At 38.4% G+C, this 20886-nt stretch overlaps 1 protein-coding gene across 13 annotated transcripts in view; it reads right to left on the bottom strand.

The window, feature by feature from the left end:
- The window catches only part of nisch (nischarin), a 40573-nt gene extending 20316 nt beyond the window's left edge, over positions 1–20257 (bottom strand). For 4 of the 13 annotated variants that reach the window (XM_088636138.1, XM_088636136.1, XM_088636141.1 and 1 more), the window contains exons 1-12: positions 20031–20256; positions 17528–17611; positions 16484–16666; positions 13574–13622; positions 12969–13132; positions 12664–12759; positions 12432–12527; positions 6892–7044; positions 6529–6597; positions 4713–4898; positions 3284–3412; positions 2605–2718 (exon numbers count right to left, since the gene is read on the bottom strand). In XM_088636138.1, coding sequence (XP_088492264.1) covers positions 2605–2718; positions 3284–3412; positions 4713–4898; positions 6529–6597; positions 6892–7044; positions 12432–12527; positions 12664–12759; positions 12969–13132; positions 13574–13622; positions 16484–16666; positions 17528–17611; positions 20031–20114 — 1407 coding nt within the window. In that variant the 5' untranslated portion in view covers positions 20115–20256. Of the gene's footprint in view, positions 1–2604; positions 2719–3283; positions 3413–4712; positions 4899–4921; positions 6430–6528; positions 6598–6891; positions 7045–12431; positions 12528–12663; positions 12760–12968; positions 13133–13573; positions 13623–16483; positions 16667–17527; positions 17612–20030 lie in introns of those variants that run through there. The other 9 variants (XM_088636129.1, XM_088636130.1, XM_088636133.1 and 6 more) reach the window with 5 other exon arrangements.
- Between the last annotated feature and the right edge of the window lie 629 nt (positions 20258–20886).

Genomic DNA, 20886 nt, shown 5'->3' with positions numbered 1-20886 from the left:
GCAGGGACGAACCGCTCTATCGGTTTAAGTCCTTTTGAGGTGTTCACTGGATGTCCCATGAGGCTACCAGACACACCAGACTTATCCAAATGGTCTTTGAGTCTATTAACTGATTGTTGCAGTATTGCCATCGCCTGACAGAAGCAGTACTAGGTGCCAGGAAGCAGGTGTCGGAAGCCTGGGGACCGCCCGCCGAAAGAGGACACAACCTGATTCCAGGAGAGTGCATTAGGATAAACAATATCCCATCTCAGACACTACAACCGCGTTGGGAGGGCTCCTTCCAAGTGCTCTTGACTACCGATTCAGCAGTTCGAATAGAAGGACGGGACTGGTGGATTCACATTGTCGACGCACACCGCAACCTGCAGGAGATTGATGAACTGTTGATATTGCTGTGCTTAATAAGTGTAACTAGGGGGGACCTAATGCACAGCACAGCATGGACACTGGAGAGCATGATGTTAATACATTCTTGGATCTTTTTTACCAGCTGACTCGAGACTTTAACAAGAGTTCATGATGGGTGTGTTTAGCAATTCCCACGTATATGAGAGGGGGGTCAAGGCCATGCCTTACCATTTATCTGACTATTTAAGGGCTGTGTTGAAACTGGACAACATAAGTAATATAAAATGGTGGGGTTGTAATTATACTTCAGATTGTAATTTTCTTAAATGGTTAAGGGACCATAATGTTACACATACCAACTTCTCCAATTTTTATTTGCCTACTATTCAACAGAACAATAACTGGTGGAAATGAAAGAATAATGCATACCATTGGCTACCCACTAATTGGAAGGGGAGTCGTTATTTAGGCTTTGGAGTACCACATGAGCGAATATAGACACACGGCCCATTCTCTCTAAATCACTCCAGAATATATCCTAGGGCTATTACCGAGACAGAACGTTTCTTTGCTATAGCGTTCCCTTGGTATGGTACTGGCAAATTAGCAAGGGAAGTCATTAACATGGCTGCCTCATTGGAAAAATTAGCTAACGAGACTTCAGACTGACTTAAGGCAGTAAATGATTAAATGGTAGCCTTAAGAATGGTAGTCATACAGAATAGGCTGGCTCTAAACTATTTGTTAGCAGCTCAAGGAGGAACATGTGCCGAGCACATTACAGACCTAGCACACCATATGTATTATGAAGGACAAAAGTATCATAAATACAACCCAGATGATTGGGGGATAGTGAGCTGGCTGAATTCTGTATTCAGGTCATGGGGGGGCACACTGATGCAATATGTACTAGTAGGATTGGTACTGTTTCTAATAAATATTGTCATACTAACTTGTATTAAATCCCTCTGCGCTAAAGCTACTACTTCAGTCCTGATCACTCGGTTAGGACACCATAAAGAATCCCAAAATTCTCCCATAAAGAATTCATCAGTAATCACAGGATACATTAAGAAAACAACTGGTTACTTGCAATATTTTCTAAAGGGGAGACTGAAGGAATTAACTTAAAAAATTACTTAAAGTTTGTATTATATATATGTGATGAGGCGTTACAACAGATGCAGCAATTTGACCTTTTTACAGAAGGATACCTTACTATTAATAATGCAGATATATCATGGCTTGAAACACTAAGTGAAAAATCAGAATATAATACCGAAGTAATTTGTTTAATATACAGAGAGTGTTGTCCATTATTTATTACAAAGCATGTAACAAACCCTTTTGTTGTGGACCTCAAAATACAAAACCGCTACTAGCCAAGTTACATTTGGTTTTAAACAAAATTTCAATTTTCCCAGCTGTTTTCTGAGTATAAAACACTGGTGTTTTCATATTATATTATACATTTCAAAAGAATTGACATATTAAATCAAGGGTGTGCAATCCTGGTCCCATAGGTCCAGTGCCCCTCCAGGTGAAGTAAACCTGAAGTAGCTGGTCAAATTAAGACAATAAGGGGCTTATGTACAGTAAAATGTTCTTAGTGGAGACAGAATGAAACCCTGCTGACAACTGCCCTCTAGGGCCCTGAATTGATACTTAATCATCAATCATCAATTAATAAAAGAAAGGAAAGTATCTTGAAACTGAAAAAAATAGTAAGGGTCTTGGTTGAAGCAAAGAAGATTCAGAAAATATGCATGCACAGAAAACATACACTGTACAAAAATGTAATAATAATAATAATAATAATAATAATAATAATTGCTTACACTTATATAGCGATTTTCTGGACACACCACTCAAAGCGCTTTACAGGTAATGGGGACTCCCCTCCACCACTACCAATGTGCAGCACCCACCAGGATGATGCAATGGCAGCCATAATGCGCCAGAACGCTCACCACACATCAGCTATCAGTGGGGAGAAGAGCAGAGTAATGAAGCCAATTCATAGATGGGGATTATTAGGAGGCCATGATTGGCAAGGGCCAGTGGGAAATTTGGCCAGGATGCTGGGGTTACACCCTTACTCTTTTCGAGAAATACCCTGGGATTTTTAATGACCAGAGTCAGGACCTCGGTTTTACGTCTCCTCCGAAGGACAAGTACAAATCAAGTACAATGTAAATACAAACAGCAAATTCATCCATATAATTAAAACTGTTCATCTTATAAATATCCTACCTTTTTTTCATTGTTGGACATTCTGTCTTTTGCAGCTTTGGCTTTTTGAATGGCTTTCAACACCTCTATAGTGTCAAGCTCTTTCTCTGTTGTCACAATGCTGTCCAAGCATACCTAGTGTAAACACAGATGGAAACTTCAACTTCTATGTATTGCTTATTACTCATATTAAGCACTACAACATTTGAGCATTTATTCTTCCAAAAACTCCCTGTGTGAGCAGTCACCATTGGATGCAATACACGGAATCAACCATTGCACATACTTTTGACCAGGTTCTAGATGCTGTCTTCCGAGATTATGTCCCATTCTGCTTATAAAGCCTGTGGCTCAGAATGAGCACAGAGAGCATTAAGGGGCTTGCTAGGTGACTAGACGCATGTAAAATAGTGCAATACTATTCAATCAGTATAGTTTGAATTGTGTAGCAACAATTCCGTTTATTTATAAGCACTGAAGGTATCATTTACTGAATTACTATTAACTATTAAAATATAGAAATGAGATTAAGCTGTAAAGAAATAAACAACATTTCTTCATTTAAAAAAATACTATTTTTGTGCAGATAGAAAGTTTAAAGGAAGACAAGGGAGGAAACCAAAAGCTAAAATTCTACAATTTCAACACATAATCTGCTTGAACAACAAAGGCAAGATAAAGGTGATATTAGTTTACATACCTCAGAAGCCCGGTCCCAAAACTGTGCCAGAACCTTGGTTCTGTAATCTGGAATTATACTCAAAGGGTTGTTGAGGAGTGACAGCTTTTCCAAACATGGTAAGCTCCCTATATTTTTAATTTCATGAAGCTGAAATATTTTAATATCATGCACAACAAAAAGAAAACATTAAGATGAATCACAAAACAGTACTGAGGCAACAGGATAAACAAGTTTATCAAATTGAGGGTAGTAGGAAAGCCAGAGCCTATCTTGGCAAGCAATGGGTGCAAAGCAAAATACATCCTGGATTGGACATCAGTCCATTGCAGGGCACACACAGACACAAGCATACACACTCACAACAGGGCCAATTTTCCTTGAAGCCTATTAACCTACAAGTATGTCTTTGGATAATGGGAGGAAACCTAAGCATTCAGAGGAAACATACACAAACATGTGGAGAACATACAAACAATTAAACCCACAGCTGTGAAGCCGCAAAGCTAGTCATTAAACCATTGTGCCACCCAAAACATGGAAAATGAATGTTGGAAATCATGAAGTGCACACTAGGAATAAACAAAAGTACCTACAGAGCTAAATAAAATGTATGGGTGCACACTATTTGAGAATGACCAGTGTCAAACTTTGAAACAAAAAAATGAATGATACAAATAAAAGTCTCTACTTTAGCTGATAGAATCTGAAGGACACTCTTTAAAACCACTTAAAATGCTTGTATTTTCAATTACAACCATACCTCTTTTTATTTTACTCTTCTTTTGAAATTACACACACACTCCCAATTTTCATTTTCTTAACACCTTTAGAGTCCATAATACAGTCTAAACCACCAATTGTCTTATATGAAAAGTAAGAGCGCACTCAGCTGTATCACGTCTATCGTGCCACTCTGTAGGCTCTGTGCTAGCTCTCACCCACACTAGTTAGTGCAATGCAATACGTACGCTCAATGTGAAAAAAGTTGTGTGACACCTTCCTCTTCACTCTCTACAATTGGTGGTTTTGTAATTTTTTTTGTATTGCTTCTTTGTAATTTTGAAGTTTGCTTTTGTTATTCGAAATGTTGGTAAAAATTCACATGCTTTGTAGCATGCATAGGATTTTCATAAAAAGAAAATTAGTAAAAATAGGTACGGGTGAAATAAGAAGAAGGAATTTATCAAAGAAAATACTCACTTAAAATACTTGTTTTATATTATATTAAGTATATTAATTTATTATATTAAGTAGGCCCATACATAACTTCACAGACAGGCTGCTGATTAGTGTTTCACGGTTTTCTTAAAATAATACATTACTAATTGCCACTTTGAAAGCATGAGAAGTCTACATTTGCTAGCTGCCAATATTCTCACAACACTCCACCCGAAAACTGTTGAAATGGGCAAATAAACATTGACATCTGAGGAAAACAATACATTACCTGAGCCAGCTTGTTGTTGCTTAAGTCCAGGTTGACAAGAGAGTACAGTTTATTTAGACCAGACAGGTCCTCTATTAGATTGCCTGCCAGATTAAGAGTTTTAATGTTCCCCACCTTGGTGTGAACACCTTCTAGCACTGCAATCTTATTATAAGACAGATCCAGGTGAATCAGGTTATACAAGTGCTGTAATGAAACCAATAATAACCATTAGATAGTTTTCTCCAATGATCTTGGATGTAATAGATTAAATAGTTAAACAATAGATGCTCTTATTTATAATATTGTGTACGCACAACCAAACTAAAATGGGTTCTTCGGTTATACTAGAAAAAAATCGCATTATTTTGTCGACCATAAAGAACACTGTACTTTGCTATCAAAGCTTCAGGAGGGCTCAATAGTCCCACTACATCAATTGCCACACAACATCTACTAAATAAGAGGAGAAAGAAGCTGGAGTGGTTTTTAAATTGTCCACATATCAAAGTTTTCAACAGAACTTTAACAGCAAAAGGTAAGGACTCTTTTGTATAAGAGATTCTACAATGTTTTGAAAAAAGAAAAAATATTTTAAGATTACTCTTTTCTTAAAAGGGAACTGCAACACTATTTTTATATTTCGGGGTTAGAATCAGCATTAATCTCTGCATTTCAAACCACAATAAAAGTAAAATGTACATAGTTACTTGTAAAACCTCCAATTTACATCACAAAATATATGAAATTTCCAGGTACGCACAGTGACATATTCTGCAATTCAGAACGAGGCAACACAATTTCTAGATAAAACAAAAAATTATAATAGAAATATTTATACAAAGAAATATTGCTGTCAACTTCGAGACAGTTTTGCCAACAAATACTGCTTGTGTTTGCTTGCAGCTGCTTGTATCCATGCAGATCATGTAGAAACATTTCTGTGGTGAAGTCTGCTGCACAACTTGTACATATTCGCTCGTAGATCACATACTTTACAATGACTAGTGAGCAGGAAGGGGCCGCATCACTTCACAGTTTGTGGGAACTCTCACTCTTGTCAGTGGCAAAACGAGGGTTTATGAGAACATGGCGACTTACAGTACTTTCACAAAGTTCAAAGTTTCGTACTTAATTCAAAAATTGGTAAAAAAAAAATTCTATACCATCTAATGAAATAATGAATCTATTCTGTTATCAAGATTTAATAACTGGTGTGAGAAATTGGGACTGCAGTTCCCTTTTAAAGCCAGCAGCCATATCACCCTGCAACTCACAACTGGCAACCCACTGAAGCTAAGCAGGTGTGAGCCTGGTCAGTACCTGGATAGGAGACCTCCTGGGAAAAACTAAGGTTGCTGCTGGAAGAGGTGTTAGTGGGGCCAGCAGGGGGTCAATGTGGGTCCTAATGCCCCTGTATAGTGACAGGGACACTATACTGTAAACAGGTGCCGTCCTTCGGATGAGATGTAAAACCGAGGTCCTGGCTCTCTGTGGTCATTAAAATTCCCAGGGAGCTTTTCTCGAAAAGAGTAGGGGTGTAACCCCGGTGTCCTGGCCAAATTTCCCATTAGCCCTTACCAATAATGGCCTCCTAATAATCCCCATCTATAAATTGGCTTCATTACTCTGCTCTCCTCCCCACTGATTGCTGATGTGGGGTGAGCGTTCTGGCGCACTATGGCTGCCGTCGCATCATCCAGGTGGGTGCTGCACATTGGAGGGGAGTCCCCATTACCTGTAAAGCGATTTGAGTGGAGTGTGCAGAAAAGCGCTATATAAGTGTAAGCAATTATTAATTATTATTATTAAAAAGTGAAATAAGTAAAAGGTTTACCTGCAGATTCCCAACCACAGACAGCTCATTGTGACTTATATCAAGGAATTCAACTTTTGGTATCGATTTCTGAAAAATAAGCAATGTTATACATAATGAAGCCTAAGAACCTATAAATTATTTAGAGAACATACACAATCTTTAGACTAGTTTGATTCTAAAATAATAAAAATGGCATAATAATGCTTAGATTTTAAGAAAATAAATAGAATTAGCACACTTACAAAAGGAAAATATCTCCAAATAATCATTTCCATCAGTAATAACTTACAGAAATGACACATCAAACATTTAATTTGCAGAAAATGTGCCAATGTCATGGATCAACTCCAGTGAAATACTAGAACAAGGCATACTGCTCACCACAGACTCATCAATGCAAGATATCCGATTATGACTCATGTCAAGTGTTGTCAGGGTTTTCCAGGTTGGTATAATGGCAGTGACTGGGCTGCCTGATGCAACTCCCTCAGCTTCCCACTGTGCAAATTCCAATGCTTCTGGGACAAGTACCTCCTGAAATAATCATTGTGTGATCATCAATCTAAAGTGATGGTTTCATTCCTAATTCTCCCACTAATGAGGAGTTCCCATCTACCTTATGCTGGTTTGAGGAATGTAACATTAAAGCCAGGCTGGTAACTAATCAGCAATTTCACAAATAAATACAGATGCAGCCATTCAAAATGCGCGGGCGATACCGCATTATTTTCCGGTAGGCTGTACACAGTCTACCGCAAGCTACCGGTAAATACCCCGAGTTACCGGTAAATACCGCGAGTTACCGTAAATTCTCCTGTAATACGACAAGCAAAATAATAGTATCCGGAATTTCCACAAGGTGGAGCTAATAAAGCTCAACCTCTCATGTTTGAGCTGTGGCCATCAGTCTTTAACGAAGATATTAATAATAGTATTAATAATGAATGACCTTGGACAAGCTGTAAGTGTGAATGCGAGTTGTCTTGTAGCCTACTGGTCTAGGTGCGTGACTAACAACGCACAGGTTGTGTGTTCGAATCCAGCTGGTGCTGGACTTTTCTTTTAACAAACATTTCTTCGAAAAAATAGAATAGCGATATTATGGACAATCAATTGACTTTTATATTTCAAAATATCGCAACATGATCGATTCTAAGTCATTTTTGATAACAATGAATAGTCACCTTCTTCCCTTCTGGCAGCGTTTCCTGCTTCTATTGTGTGTGTGTGTGTGCAACAGAGTAAATTTTTATAGAGAAATGGAGGCTGGACAGTATGCGTTACAATATAAACATTTATATTGATTTAAATCGTGTTCTGATTTAAATCGCAAACGCGTGTTTAATTATGTGTTTTTTAATCATAATCAGGCTAATGCATTTCTACATTTTCTGTATGAACCAGCTTAGAGGTTCATACAGAAAGACAGCTTGTGTTTAAATTGAGTGTAAGGTAATTTATGCTTCTAAAGTCATGGTCAGCATTTATTATTGTGCTGTGCTGTAAACTTTTTCTGTGCCTAGTCACATTATTTTATAGCGTTTTTATTGCGTTATTAAATCCGGTGGCGCTGTGTGTTAGTTTCCTGACTCCCATGTCACATGGTCTGTGATTGAATCCCATGGAACTATGACTTTATTTTTTAACAAACATTTCTTTGAAAAAATGAAACGTTTCCCTTGGTCAGAGATTAAATAAAACCTCACTCGCACCAAACAAATTTATATTTCTAAATATCACGACATGATCGAATTTAAGTCTTTTTAATAACAATGAATAGTCACCTATGCGTTACAAAATATACATTTATATTGATTTGAATCGCGTTTTGATTTAAATCGTAAACGCGTGTTTAAATATATGTGTTTAAAGGCGATATACTGTATAAAAGCGCTGATTCCTATGGAGTGTGTTCCGCCGGGGATTCAAAAAAATTATTTTAAATAGGCTGATAAAGCTTAGGCTACTGTAACTGTATTCTAGCCTGTATTACAACAGAACATTGGACAATGCAACGTAAATTGCAAAAATGCCCTTGGAATCTGTCCAAGCCCTCCTACAAAAATTATTTAAACTGCGACACTGATCATTCATCTCTAAATAAACTTTATTTTATATAGCGTTTTAAGCGAATAGGTAATTAGATTGCTCATAAACCTAATCGCTTTTTCTACATAAAAACAGCGTGATTGCTCTCTGAAAATGCTTTTCCTTTATATTTACAGTAGGCTCAGATTTCAACATAGATCGTATTATTATAAACTTTCTTGGAAAAATGTATTTTATGTAAACCATGTTTGCTATTAATTCATTTAGGGCTAAAATACGTTCATTGTCTTCCAATCGAGTCGAGTTGACATTGAAAGCTTGCCACACCCGGACTGTTAAACCAACACATTAGCACGTCAAAGCCCATTGAGGGTATTGAGCCAGTATTGGCTTTAGTATTCCCCCCCTCTCCCCTCAATTCAATTCAATTCAAGGTGTTTTATTTGCATGACAGATGGGTACAAGCAGTGTTGGGTATGTATATTGTAACGCTTACTGCCGACAGGCACTGTGTAAGAGCCGGCATAGAGCAGCGCACCAAGGGAGCGTCTGCATTTATAACTTAGTTTTTAAAATAAGTCAAGCAATATGAAGCATCTCCTTTTACTTTTAAGTCCCTTAAATACATTGAGCACAGCTTTCTCACCACTTAAGATTGCTTTTGATACCATCCTTACAAGGGAAATCTTCTGCCCCTTATGCAAAACCAAACCCTCCTCCCATCCCAGTTTACCCTCTTTATCATCCTCAAAATCTACCTCGATTTTCAACTTAAAGCATTACTGCTTACTGGGTTTTTGAGGGGGAGGTGTCTTTCGCTGGAAATCTCGCCTGCCTCCACTACTCAACCCCTCTCTCCCGGAGTGCTGGCTGTGACGAATTAAACCGGTCTCACAGGTATTCAAAGTAGGAAGTACAGTGTTAAGTGGTAGCTGGGCTACTCCCTCAATAGAATCGCTTTAACATGCCAATGCGTTGGTTTAACAGCACGCTGGGCAAACGTTCCGAGGTCAAATTCTTCCAGCACGGGGGTACCTTTAAAGCGGAGACGACGGCACCGAAATTGTTTGGCGCGCCTTCTCTTTAAAGCCCTGGCCAAATAGGAAGACAGTACGTACAGTTATAATTCAAACGGAATTAAAAACTACACATCCCAGTTACCATGGTGGTGCTTGTGATCATTGCGTTTAACCAACGAAACAGGGCGAAAAATCAGTCACATGACTTTGGGGCAGCATTTCGAAAGCTTAACTATCAGCAACAAAGCGAAATTTACACGATAGGCTACCTCAAACTGTCAGTTACACGACTGTGTATGTCATTTAAGCCACTCCTATTTGGCATTTTAGTTATGGAGGCGAGAAGACACCCCCCCCCTCACTGGGTGTCTGATTTGCCGCCATCTTTAACTGTTCGGTGTCCGAACCGGAGTAGATACGCGTACGAAATAAAGTTAATCCCAACTACAAAACATATTTTTGTGGTAAGAGGGCGCAAAACATCAGTATTTACTGCTATTAATTACTGTACAATTTAAAGTTGAAATCTGAGCCGAGATATAAAGTTAGATATAAAGTTAAAATCTCGACAAAGCAATGTAGGAAATACAGAGAAAATAAATCCTTTCTGACAACTAAAATCAGTTTCGATCAAGGTCTCTAAAACGAACAAGAAAAAGAGGATTTTCGGAGGGCAATTACACTGTGTTTATATAGAATAACTGATTTATAATCTAATTTCTTGTTCATTTAAAACAGTGAAACATGAAACAGAGTGAGGAATCAGAAAATTAGCATGCATAAAAAACAGCAATTCTGTCAATGAGCCCTAAATGAATTAATAGCAACCATGGTTTCATGGAGGGCTTCTCAGATAGTTGGGCATTCAGGTAGATTGCCAGGTGAAAGGATTTGTAAACATACTTTGTTAAAGCAAGTCAGTTTTTTCCGCAACACATAAAATACATTTTTCCAAAAAAGTTTAGCCTTTGTCACTAATGAGACCACTAAATAAAGACATAAATATAGAAATTTATGTCTTTAACTGACTTGCTTTAACAAAGCATTTTCAGAGAGCAATCACGCTGTGTTTATGTAGAAAAAGCGATTAGGTTTATGAGCAATCTAATTACCTATTCGCTTAAAACGCTATATAAAATAAAGTTTATTTAGAGATGAATGATCAGTGTCGCAGTTTAAATAATTTTTGTAGGAGGGCTTGGACAGATTCCAAGTGCATTTTTGCAATTTACGTTGCATTGTCCAATGTTCTGTTGTAATACAGGCTAGAATACAGTTACAGTAGCCTAAGCTTTATCAGCCTATTTAAAATAATTTTTTTGAATCCCCGGCGGAACACACTCCATAGGAATCAGCGCTTTTATACAGTATATCGCCTTTAAACACATATATTTAAACACGCGTTTACGATTTAAATCAAAACGCGATTCAAATCAATATAAATGTATATTTTGTAACGCATAGGTGACTATTCATTGTTATTAAAAAGACTTAAATTCGATCATGTCGTGATATTTAGAAATATAAATTTGTTTGGTGCGAGTGAGGTTTTATTTAATCTCTGACCAAGGGAAACGTTTCATTTTTTCAAAGAAATGTTTGTTAAAAAATAAAGTCATAGTTCCATGGGATTCAATCACAGACCATGTGACATGGGAGTCAGGAAACTAACACACAGCACCAACGGATTTAATAACGCAATAAAAACGCTATAAAATAATGTGGCTAGGCACAGAAAAAGTTTACAGCACAGTACAATAATAAATGCTGACCATGACTTTAGAAGCATAAATTACCTTACACTCAATTTAAACACAAGCTGTCTTTCTGTATGAACCTCTAAGCTGGTTCATACAGAAAATGTAGAAATGCATTAGCCTGATTATGATTAAAAAACACATAATTAAACAGGCGTTTGCGATTTAAATCAGAACACGATTTAAATCAATATAAATGTTTATATTGTAACGCATACTGTCCAGCCTCCATTTCTCTATAAAAATTTACTCTGTTGTACACACACACACAATAGAAGCAGGAACCGCTGCCAGAAGGGAAGGTGACTATTCATTGTTATCAAAAATGACTTAGAATCGATCATGTTGCGATATTTTGAAATATAAAAGTCAATTGATTGTCCATAATATCGCTATTCTATTTTTTCGAAGAAATGATTGTTAAAAGAAAAGTCCAGCACCAGCTGGATTCGAACACTCAACCTGTGCGTTGTTAGTCACGCACCTAGACCAGTATGCTACAAGACAACTCGCATTCACAGGGAGGCGAAACAGCCTTACACAGCCCTGTCGCAGTACACGACTATAATCATACCGTTATTAAATTCTTTAGATACGCGATTCCATATTATATTTCCTTTTAATCAAATTCTAAAAGTATGCTTGTTGACTCCGGTATCACGTTAGTTAAAGACTTCAAACTTAAAATGTTTAGGGAGAAATGGAATACTGGTGTGTATTTTTTTCTTTAAAGTACCAAGACCAGCTATATACTGTATGTTTATGTTCCAAAGTTAATATCGTTTATGGCCTTCACACGCGTTACAGTATGCTCCTATTCTTTTTATGCTCAGCTACTAAGATTTCCCTTCAGTGGTAAAATTCAACATCTACAACGGGCACAGTAGAGACATTTACAGTAAGTCTTTCTACGACAGACCAACGGACCACGAGTGCCCCTGTCGGTCAACCAATCACGAACCGCGTCATCTTGTGTCATGATACGCAATACCGCAGCCAATTACCTGCGGTACGTGTCTGTACCGCGCACTTTGAATGGCTGCATCTGTACCTGTCATTTTCAAGTATTTGTTGGTAAACAAATCTAAAGACCAACCTTCACTGATGATGCTGAGTAATGAATACTCATTGTAGCCAAGGTCTGTTTTAAAGATGGAAGTCCATTTATCTGTTTGAAATCACAGTGGGCAATCTACAATGCATAACATATGATAAGAGTAAGGGACATAAGAATTACGGTAAAATATGTGTTAAAAAATAACATTTCTGTTAGAATGGAGCATCCTTTCTTGTACCGATTTCTTAAACAGAATAAAGTTTTTTCCTACCTCTATGTGAAGCAATGATTTAAACACTGATAAGTCAAATGGGAGAAGGTGCTCCTGAATGTTGCTAGTACCCACAGTGCCTCTAGAGCCTGGGATCTAAGAGCATGAAAAAAAGGAAGGAATGTTTGTGAACTGACAGATTTTTAAAAGGAAACATGACCTTACAGAAAATAATAGAAAATTTTTAATACTTTCAAAAAACTTGATCTTACACAAACTGTACACTGCGGATACTGCAGTAATTACTTCTGGTAACCACATTTTCAGTTATCACTGAACTACAGTTAAAAAGAAGTTAAGAATACCTTCAGATATTTGAGTCTGCATGTAAAATCCAGTATATGCCCCAGGTCAGCCTTGGCGTCTCCATTAGCACATGTAGGTTTGGCCAGTCTCAGCTGCTGAGTGATGGCATATAACTGCATGGGCCGCAGAAGGAAAACCTGTCCTGCTGCAAGCAGCTGTTCTCCTGGGGAAGAACACTCAGCAGGTCATTATTTGTTCATGTTTGGCAGTTAAGGTATCCTTCCTACAACAAAACTAAGGCAGGACAATTATAATGTAACTGTAGGGATATTACCCTGGTGTTCTGGCCAAACTTCCCGTGGCCTTTACCAATTAAACCTCCTAATAATCCTTAACTATGAACTGACTTCATCACTCTGTTCTTCTCCCCACTGAGAGCTGATGTGTGGTGAGCGTACTGGCGCACTTTGGCCGCCTTCGCATGATCCAGGTGGGTGCTACACATTGGTGGTGGTGGAGGGGAGTATCATCAGTGTAAGTGTAAAGAATTATTATTAATTATTATAGGAAACTGTTTTCTTTATACAGCACATTGCGAATTTGGATACTGACAATATTCTGTAGCATCAACAACCAGAGTTTTTATCATTTTTAAGCACCTTACCTTTGTGAAATAGCTCTTCTGCCAGTGCTGCTGTGATTCCATTGATTTCCTGCAAAGAACAGACAAATATATACAGATTTAGGTGGGATATTAACTAAAATTATTTTTACATGTGAGTATCTAATGTAACAGAACTAAGATGTTCAACAACATTATGTAAAAGTAGAATGTTGTGGCAGGGCTCTTTAAAGAAGAGCTGCAGGGAAATAAATTCAGTCCTCCTATACAGTACATCCTGATCCCAGGGTCTTGTAATGGTGGCAGTGGCCTGTTGTCCCCATCTTTCATTCCTTCCCATGGCATGAGGAAATTTCTCAGGTCAAGGTGGCAGGAAGTGATCCTTTGAAGTGATTTTTGCTCTCACAGACCTCCTTTCTAAACGCATTGAACTCGAGGGTCATTAAAGGACCTGCTTTCTCCTTGCAGAGCACTCTAGGCATCATTTACAGTGAGTACAGAAAGCCACCACCCACTTTCAAAATGTTCACCTTTTGTTGCCCTAGAGCCCAAAAAGAAGACTGTAATGTACTGTATGTAGATTTGCTCGCTGGATCTATTTCCTTTAGCGGATGTATACCTCCTTGAATTCAAACCAGTAAGCTAAAATGTGCACCACCATTAATATACTGTATATATTGACGTATTTAAATGGAATGTTCAAAGTAATTTAATGTTATTGTTTAATAAATAAATGTATGGGGCAGCACAGGTAAAGCAGTAGTGAGCATTGCTTCCTTGCACTGCTGGGGCCCATGGTTCAGTTATGAACCTGGGTGTTATATATGTGGAGTTTGTACGTTCTCCCCATGTTCACGTGGATTTCCTCCAGGTGCTCTGGTTTCCTCCTACAGTCCAAAAACATAATGGTAGGTTAACTGGCTGCAAGGAAACTCCCCCAGGTTTAAAAGTGTGCATGTCCATGTTTGTGTCTGTGTGTCTACACTGCAATGGATTGGTGTCCCATCAAGGGTGTACCGTGCTATGTGCCCTTTCCTTACTGGAATGCTCCCCTGTAACCGTGAATTGGAAAATCATTTAGAATATGTATGTTAAAATATTTCAGATAAGGCACATAACTAGCTATACAACATTTTCTCAATTTCAGTGCACCTTGAAATAAGTAGACACATCACAGTGGCCTTCATTTTCATTAATAAAAGAGACAGACTGAGACATGTTAGATGCTTAAGAGAACACATTGGCAATGCATTTTTTACAACAGGCTTAGGCTACATTTATGTGTACAAAATACTATAAATGTAAACCTCATGCACTTTCATGTGCTAGATTTGTTGAACCTGATCTGAAGGTGTTTTCCAATTTATGTCTGTTGAGCTTGATGCTTCGGACTAGCTGTCTCTCTCCAGTTTTAATAATGACCCAGATTTTCCATTGGTCAAACTAATGAAGACTCAAGTTTGATCCAAGGGATCTATTTCTTTATGTAGCTTTACATTTAACTACATAAAATAACACACTGTTCCTGCTGCCCTCTAAGAATTACCAGTGTGGAGTTCCATCAAATTAAACAGCAGAACAAATACTCAAGTGACACCCAGATGTGACTGAACACACTTACTAAGAGTCATGTCACTTTTACTTCTATTTGTGTAGATTTTAGTGTGCAACCTTCTCCAGAATTTTTATCCAAATATACATTTCATAATTGCTGTTTACTACAGGCTTTACATGCATTAGTAGGTTTAATACTATTGACAGCTTCATTCATGGCTAAACGATAAGGCATACGCCTACTGCATTCTGGTTGGAATGCAATATTAGTTGAATATTACATTTCACAGTAATAGATGCTTAAAATCATTACATATTAATGATTATCATATTATAATAATCATATTACATGGCCCTGTGCCGGCCAGCAGGGGGCGCTCACCCTGCAGTCCATGTGGGTCCTAATGCCCCAGTATAGTGATGGGGACACTATACTGTAAACAGGCGCCGTCCTTCGGATGAGACGTAAAACTGAGGTCCTGACTCACTGTGGTCATTAAAAATCCCAGGGCGCTTCTCGAAAAGAGTAGGGGTGTAACCCCTGGCCAAGTTTCCCACTGGCCCTTACCAATCATGGCCTCCTAATAATCCCTATCTATGAATTGGCTTCATTACTCTGCTCTCCTCCCCACTGATAGCTGATGTGTGGTGAGTGTTCTGGCGCACTGTGGCTGCCATCGCATCATCCAGGTGGATGCTGCACATTGATGGTGGTGGTGGAGGGGAGTCCCCATTACCTTTAAAGTGCTTTGAGTGGAGTGTCCAGAAAAGCGCTATAGAAGTGTAAGTGTAAGCCATTATTATTAATTATATTATTTTAGTAAAAAGCTACTGCTGCAACATTTGGATTCCCATGCAATCCAGTGTTGTGCTTCCTATGGTATTAAATTACTTAGTCTACAGCAAGAGCTGTACTTAGTTCAGTTCTTTAGTGGGAAGTTACTTTGGGTTCATTGCAACTAAAAACATTTTTAGTACGGAGCTGGAGACTTATTCAGCAGCCAAGTTCACTGCTATTGGTATTGCTATTGTGACATCACTCAGATTCCTACAACTGCAACGAGAGTCATGTCACTCCCCGAAAAAGGAGGCACTATATCTCAGGAATGTGAGCACCTCAGATGCTACTTTCAACAGCACAAACCAGCACAGAGAGAGCACAAATGAATGAGACCAGTTTGGTTCTTCAGTACCGTTATGGGGGGGACTGACATCACATCCCTGAAAAAATAGATGCTTCTTTTAAGGAACGAAAGCAGCACAAACACTACTTTCGACAGCACAGACAAATAAGGTGGGTGTCCTTGTTTGTGCTGTTTGTAGGTGTGCCAGCTTCTTTCATTACATTGCAATTGCAACTTGAATATGCAACTGAATAGTAGAACTAAGCAAACTTACATATAAGTGGAAATGAAGAAAACAGGATAAGACTTTCGGAGCAACCACAGGGAACTTGAGCAGCAGAGTCTGTAGATAGGCCTCAAGCTCTTTCTGCCTCTTCTCCACCAAAGTTTTAGAATTTTTACCAATGATCTTCTTAGGCGGAAGCAGATTCTTGTCTATCTTCTTTTCTGCAGTAAGCTAAAAAAATACCAAATGTTAAAAGATATTCATGTACAGTACATAAAATAATGTTACAACCAAGGATCCATGTATTGGCCATAAAATAAATAACATTCACAATGGCAAACTTCCAGCCACAGGCGCAGATCCTTAGTCACAGAGCCACTGCACCGCCCCATGACCAGTCTTGGAGACCATGTTTTAGAGAGCATCCTATTTAAGAAAATCTAATTTACTGTTTAGTGGAATTCTCAGTCAAAAAGGTTACCTTCTAATTTAGTGATGCATTTTTAGAATAAAGACTGATTCCCATTCACTTTTAGGCATCCTTGTACCAAAATAGGAGATTTAGCCCTGATTTTGGTATGATAAGGCTTTGCATAGTATTTCAGGACAAATATTCTGGGTTTCTGTCTAGGACACAGGCCTCTGAAACACATAGACTTGTATTCAAGTATTGTCTGATATATTATCAATAGAGCTGTGACAGAGAAGAAAAACTCACATGACATATCTAAATGTGAGGTATGTGTTACATACTGCTCATGTACACTTTATTTAACTGCTCTCCCCCAATTTTGTTGTAAGTAAATATTGGGGAAATTGTTGGACAAAAAACATTTAATAGAGTATTGGGCAAATACTCCAATTGATTGAGATGATGTAATTAGCAGAGTAAAACAGTGATCTGTATTAAGACCAGGACTGCTTTTCCTGATTTATATTAATACTATAGATTATGGTACAATTAGCAACTTGGTCTAGTTTGCAGATGATACCAAAAATCTGAGGAAAATTGAAAGTGGGGCAAATACCTGGCAGATGAAAATTAAAGTACATAATGTATAGCAGAGTATTACAGTACTATGGAAGGTTCACCTTTTCGTGTAGATCATGAAAATCACTATAGCGGTGCTTGAGTGTCCACTGGTGGTCCCCAACCTTCACCTCAATTATGTAAACCTGAAAACAGCCCACAATAAATTTCAGAGATAACAAATAAATATCAATGGCAATTCAGAATTCCAACAAACCATATATCAGGAAATAGCTGCAGGAGCCAGTGCACAGCAATTTTAAGACAGCAGCATGTGCTGGATGTTACAGACTTGACTCTTACCTCATTAACAAATTACAGTATCTTGTGATACCACCAGTGATGTAATTCATCGTTTGCAAAACATATGAGCACAGCAATGAAATCCAGCCACAGCTAGCTAGCCACCACAAAACATTGTTTTTAAAAGAGTAGTAATTTCAGTTTACTTTTTTGCATTTACAGCACACTTTTAAATTAAAAATAAACTAATTTCCTTTAAAACAATTATTTTTAAATAAGACTTATACCTTTAAAACAGCTTTTGGATCAGAATATAATATCAGAATTTAATAGGATTTAATAAGACTGGCTACCTATTAGCCTGTTTATGATAATGCTCCAGGAGTTCTGTGTGAACATCATAAAGCAATGAATTGTGCCTGTGGTTTGAATTTCGGTTTTGCTCATTGCTTTAAAAGCACAATTAAAAAGTGACATATACTCATTAATCATAGTGTACAGAACTATAAGACTGGTGGTTTTCATTGATTTCATTCAGTAAAACAGTATCAGAACGGCATCATGACCAAAGTCACAATTAAAGGTTGAAAAGTAGAAAACTACATGGAAAAGCAGAAATGAAAGATGTTTTGACTGTTCAGTCTCAGATTAGGTTAAAATAACAAAACAGAAATAATTTCAGAACCTGCAAAACTCACACATTTACACCCATCCATCCAAAATGGGGGTGCTACAGAGTATTGGTACATAAGAGGTCTGTACATTACTGACACATAGTGACACTGCATTTTCCACACTCATTCACACAGTACATGAATTGAGATAAGAGATCTGGTTCTTAGCATAGTTATTCATGGTCATCCTTGTAAATATGAGATTCCACAAAGAGCTACTCTGAACTCCCACACAGGAGATTATCCAAGCTTCATTTTTTAATATCAGAAGCTAAAGGCGGAGCAGTGGTGCTGTGGCTAAGGATCTGCGCCTGTAGTTGGAAAGGTTGCCGGTTCAAATCCCGCAGCTCGCAGAGGAATCCTACTCTGTAGGGCCCCTGAGCAAGGCCCTTAACCCCAACTGCTCCAGGGGCACTGTACAATGGCTGTGCTCTGACCCCAAGCTTCTCTGCCTGTCTCTGTGTGTGTGTCTCTCATGGAGAGCAAGCTGGGGTATGTGAAAAAGACAAATTCCTAATGCAAGAAATTGTATATGGCTTATAAAGTGATCTTATCTTAATTCTTGTGGTGAAATCCCACCTGTCTATCAGTAACAGGCTCAGTAAAAAGAAAACTTCTCAGAAGTAAAAATAAAATGGAAAAACTGTTTTACTGTGTCTATTATTCAGCTTTGAGTGGAGGCAAAGTTCCAACAGAAGCAAGCAATCATGCTTCTCTACTGCATGATTACAAAAATTGTCAGAAGCGCCACAATGTGCGCTAATAATTACTCATTTTTGAACAATGAAATTAGAATTGCGAACTACGCAAATTCATAGCCGATCTCATGCACACACTGAAAACGCAGCAACCATTTCACAGCGCTGTGGTTTCCAGCTCTCCAGCAGTGACGTACGCTGGCTCCCACTTCCTTACAGCTTCAGTATAGCATTTTGCCAACATAGCACGGCTTGTAGACTCAAATGGCGAATAATGTTCTGCAATAGTGAATATACAGCCGTGGTAGCTCAGACGGCATGGGCTAGAAAATCCCGGGTAGGGGCAGGCGACGTTGCTTGCTCTAATTCCTTCCAGACACCTCCCAAGTCCACTCAGCCTGCTTTACAAAAGAGTAACAGGGGTTAAGCCTTCTGGAGGTAATAGGCCGGCCGGAACGTGATGCTGACCACATCACCTCCACTTCCAGTGTCGGATGGTTAAGAAAAATGGTGGCCCTTGCCCCCCCATTCCCCCATGGGCCTTTATGGCCCGAAAAGGGGACCTAACTGGCTTTTAAAGAAGATGAAACAATCCTTCAGATTCGGTTGAGGAAGTCGGTCATAAAGAGTAACAGGCGTCACAGTTAAAACATAATCTAATGTATACCTGTCCTCTTTTTATACTTTTTGTTAGAACCTTACTGGTTTAACCCTTATAAAACCAATTTAGCCCGTGACACCAACCAATATAACGTAGAAATGTCCGTGAAACCTAATGCAGAGTCCACCCACTTGCAAAATACATTTCGCAACGTAGCACTACCACAAGTCCACAACAAGAACAACATACAGTACACCACAACAGGAGAAACAAACCAGAGAAGTGTTGGAGACATTAAGATTATCAGCTTGTAAGCAGTGGAATGTAGTTAATGTTTTATGTTACATACCGTGTAGTTCTCCACCAGCTCAGACCCCACTATGGAGATCTTCTTCGGTTCGTTCATATCTTCGGAAAACACGGAAGACTCCATTTTAAAAATATAAAAACAGATAAAGAAATAAAAAGAATGTTAATAAAATAATTTGAAAACAATTCTATTTCGGAAACACACTAGCTTCCTCCCAACTCCCATCTTTTTTTTTTTCAGCAGTGAGTAAATTCAATCTAGTAAACTTTATTCACAACATACAGTATGTCAAAGCACAAGAGCCGATAGGGACGAAGGGGGCGCCCAACGTAGTATGGATATGTACTAACAAAGAAAGACTAAAATCTACTCCATTGAGTCGATTCTTCTGACTAACAATCTAGCAATCACCCAGTTATGGATATCCTATAATATAACAGCTGTAACTAAGTATTTGTGAAGAGGAACATGTCTATTGCGCTATATGCACAAGGTAAGGGGTTAATAATATTGGAGCGAATACGGTTTACGGAGAAAAAATAAGGCAACACGTGGGGACACAAACACCTATCATTAAATCTCCTATTTCGATTTTTAAGAACTTTATTTTCTTTTCACAAATAAATACAGATAATCACAAAAAAGAAAGCTTTAAATTAATATATAGTATTGTAGAGCATTCGCCTGGAGCTGCGGCCAAAGAGCACCCGGCTGGGGTACGCGGCGAGGGGAAGGACGAGAGTAGTAGTGGTCAGGGCGGGGACTAGGAAAGCCGCTGACCAGTGCAGCTGACCCACTGAAAAACGGGTGTACAGTTTGGTGAGATTGTCCGGATTCTTGTAAATAGTTCCCTTGTTTCGCACCCCTGATATACTTGTATCCAACTGCCACCCGG

This window comes from Lepisosteus platostomus, chromosome 6 (genome assembly GCF_059453375.1).
Source record: "Lepisosteus platostomus isolate fLepPlt1 chromosome 6, fLepPlt1.hap1, whole genome shotgun sequence".
NCBI lineage: Eukaryota > Metazoa > Chordata > Actinopteri > Semionotiformes > Lepisosteidae > Lepisosteus > Lepisosteus platostomus.
The sequence above is the reverse complement of the archived record's forward strand: the minus strand, read 5'-3'. Positions and strand labels throughout refer to the sequence as shown.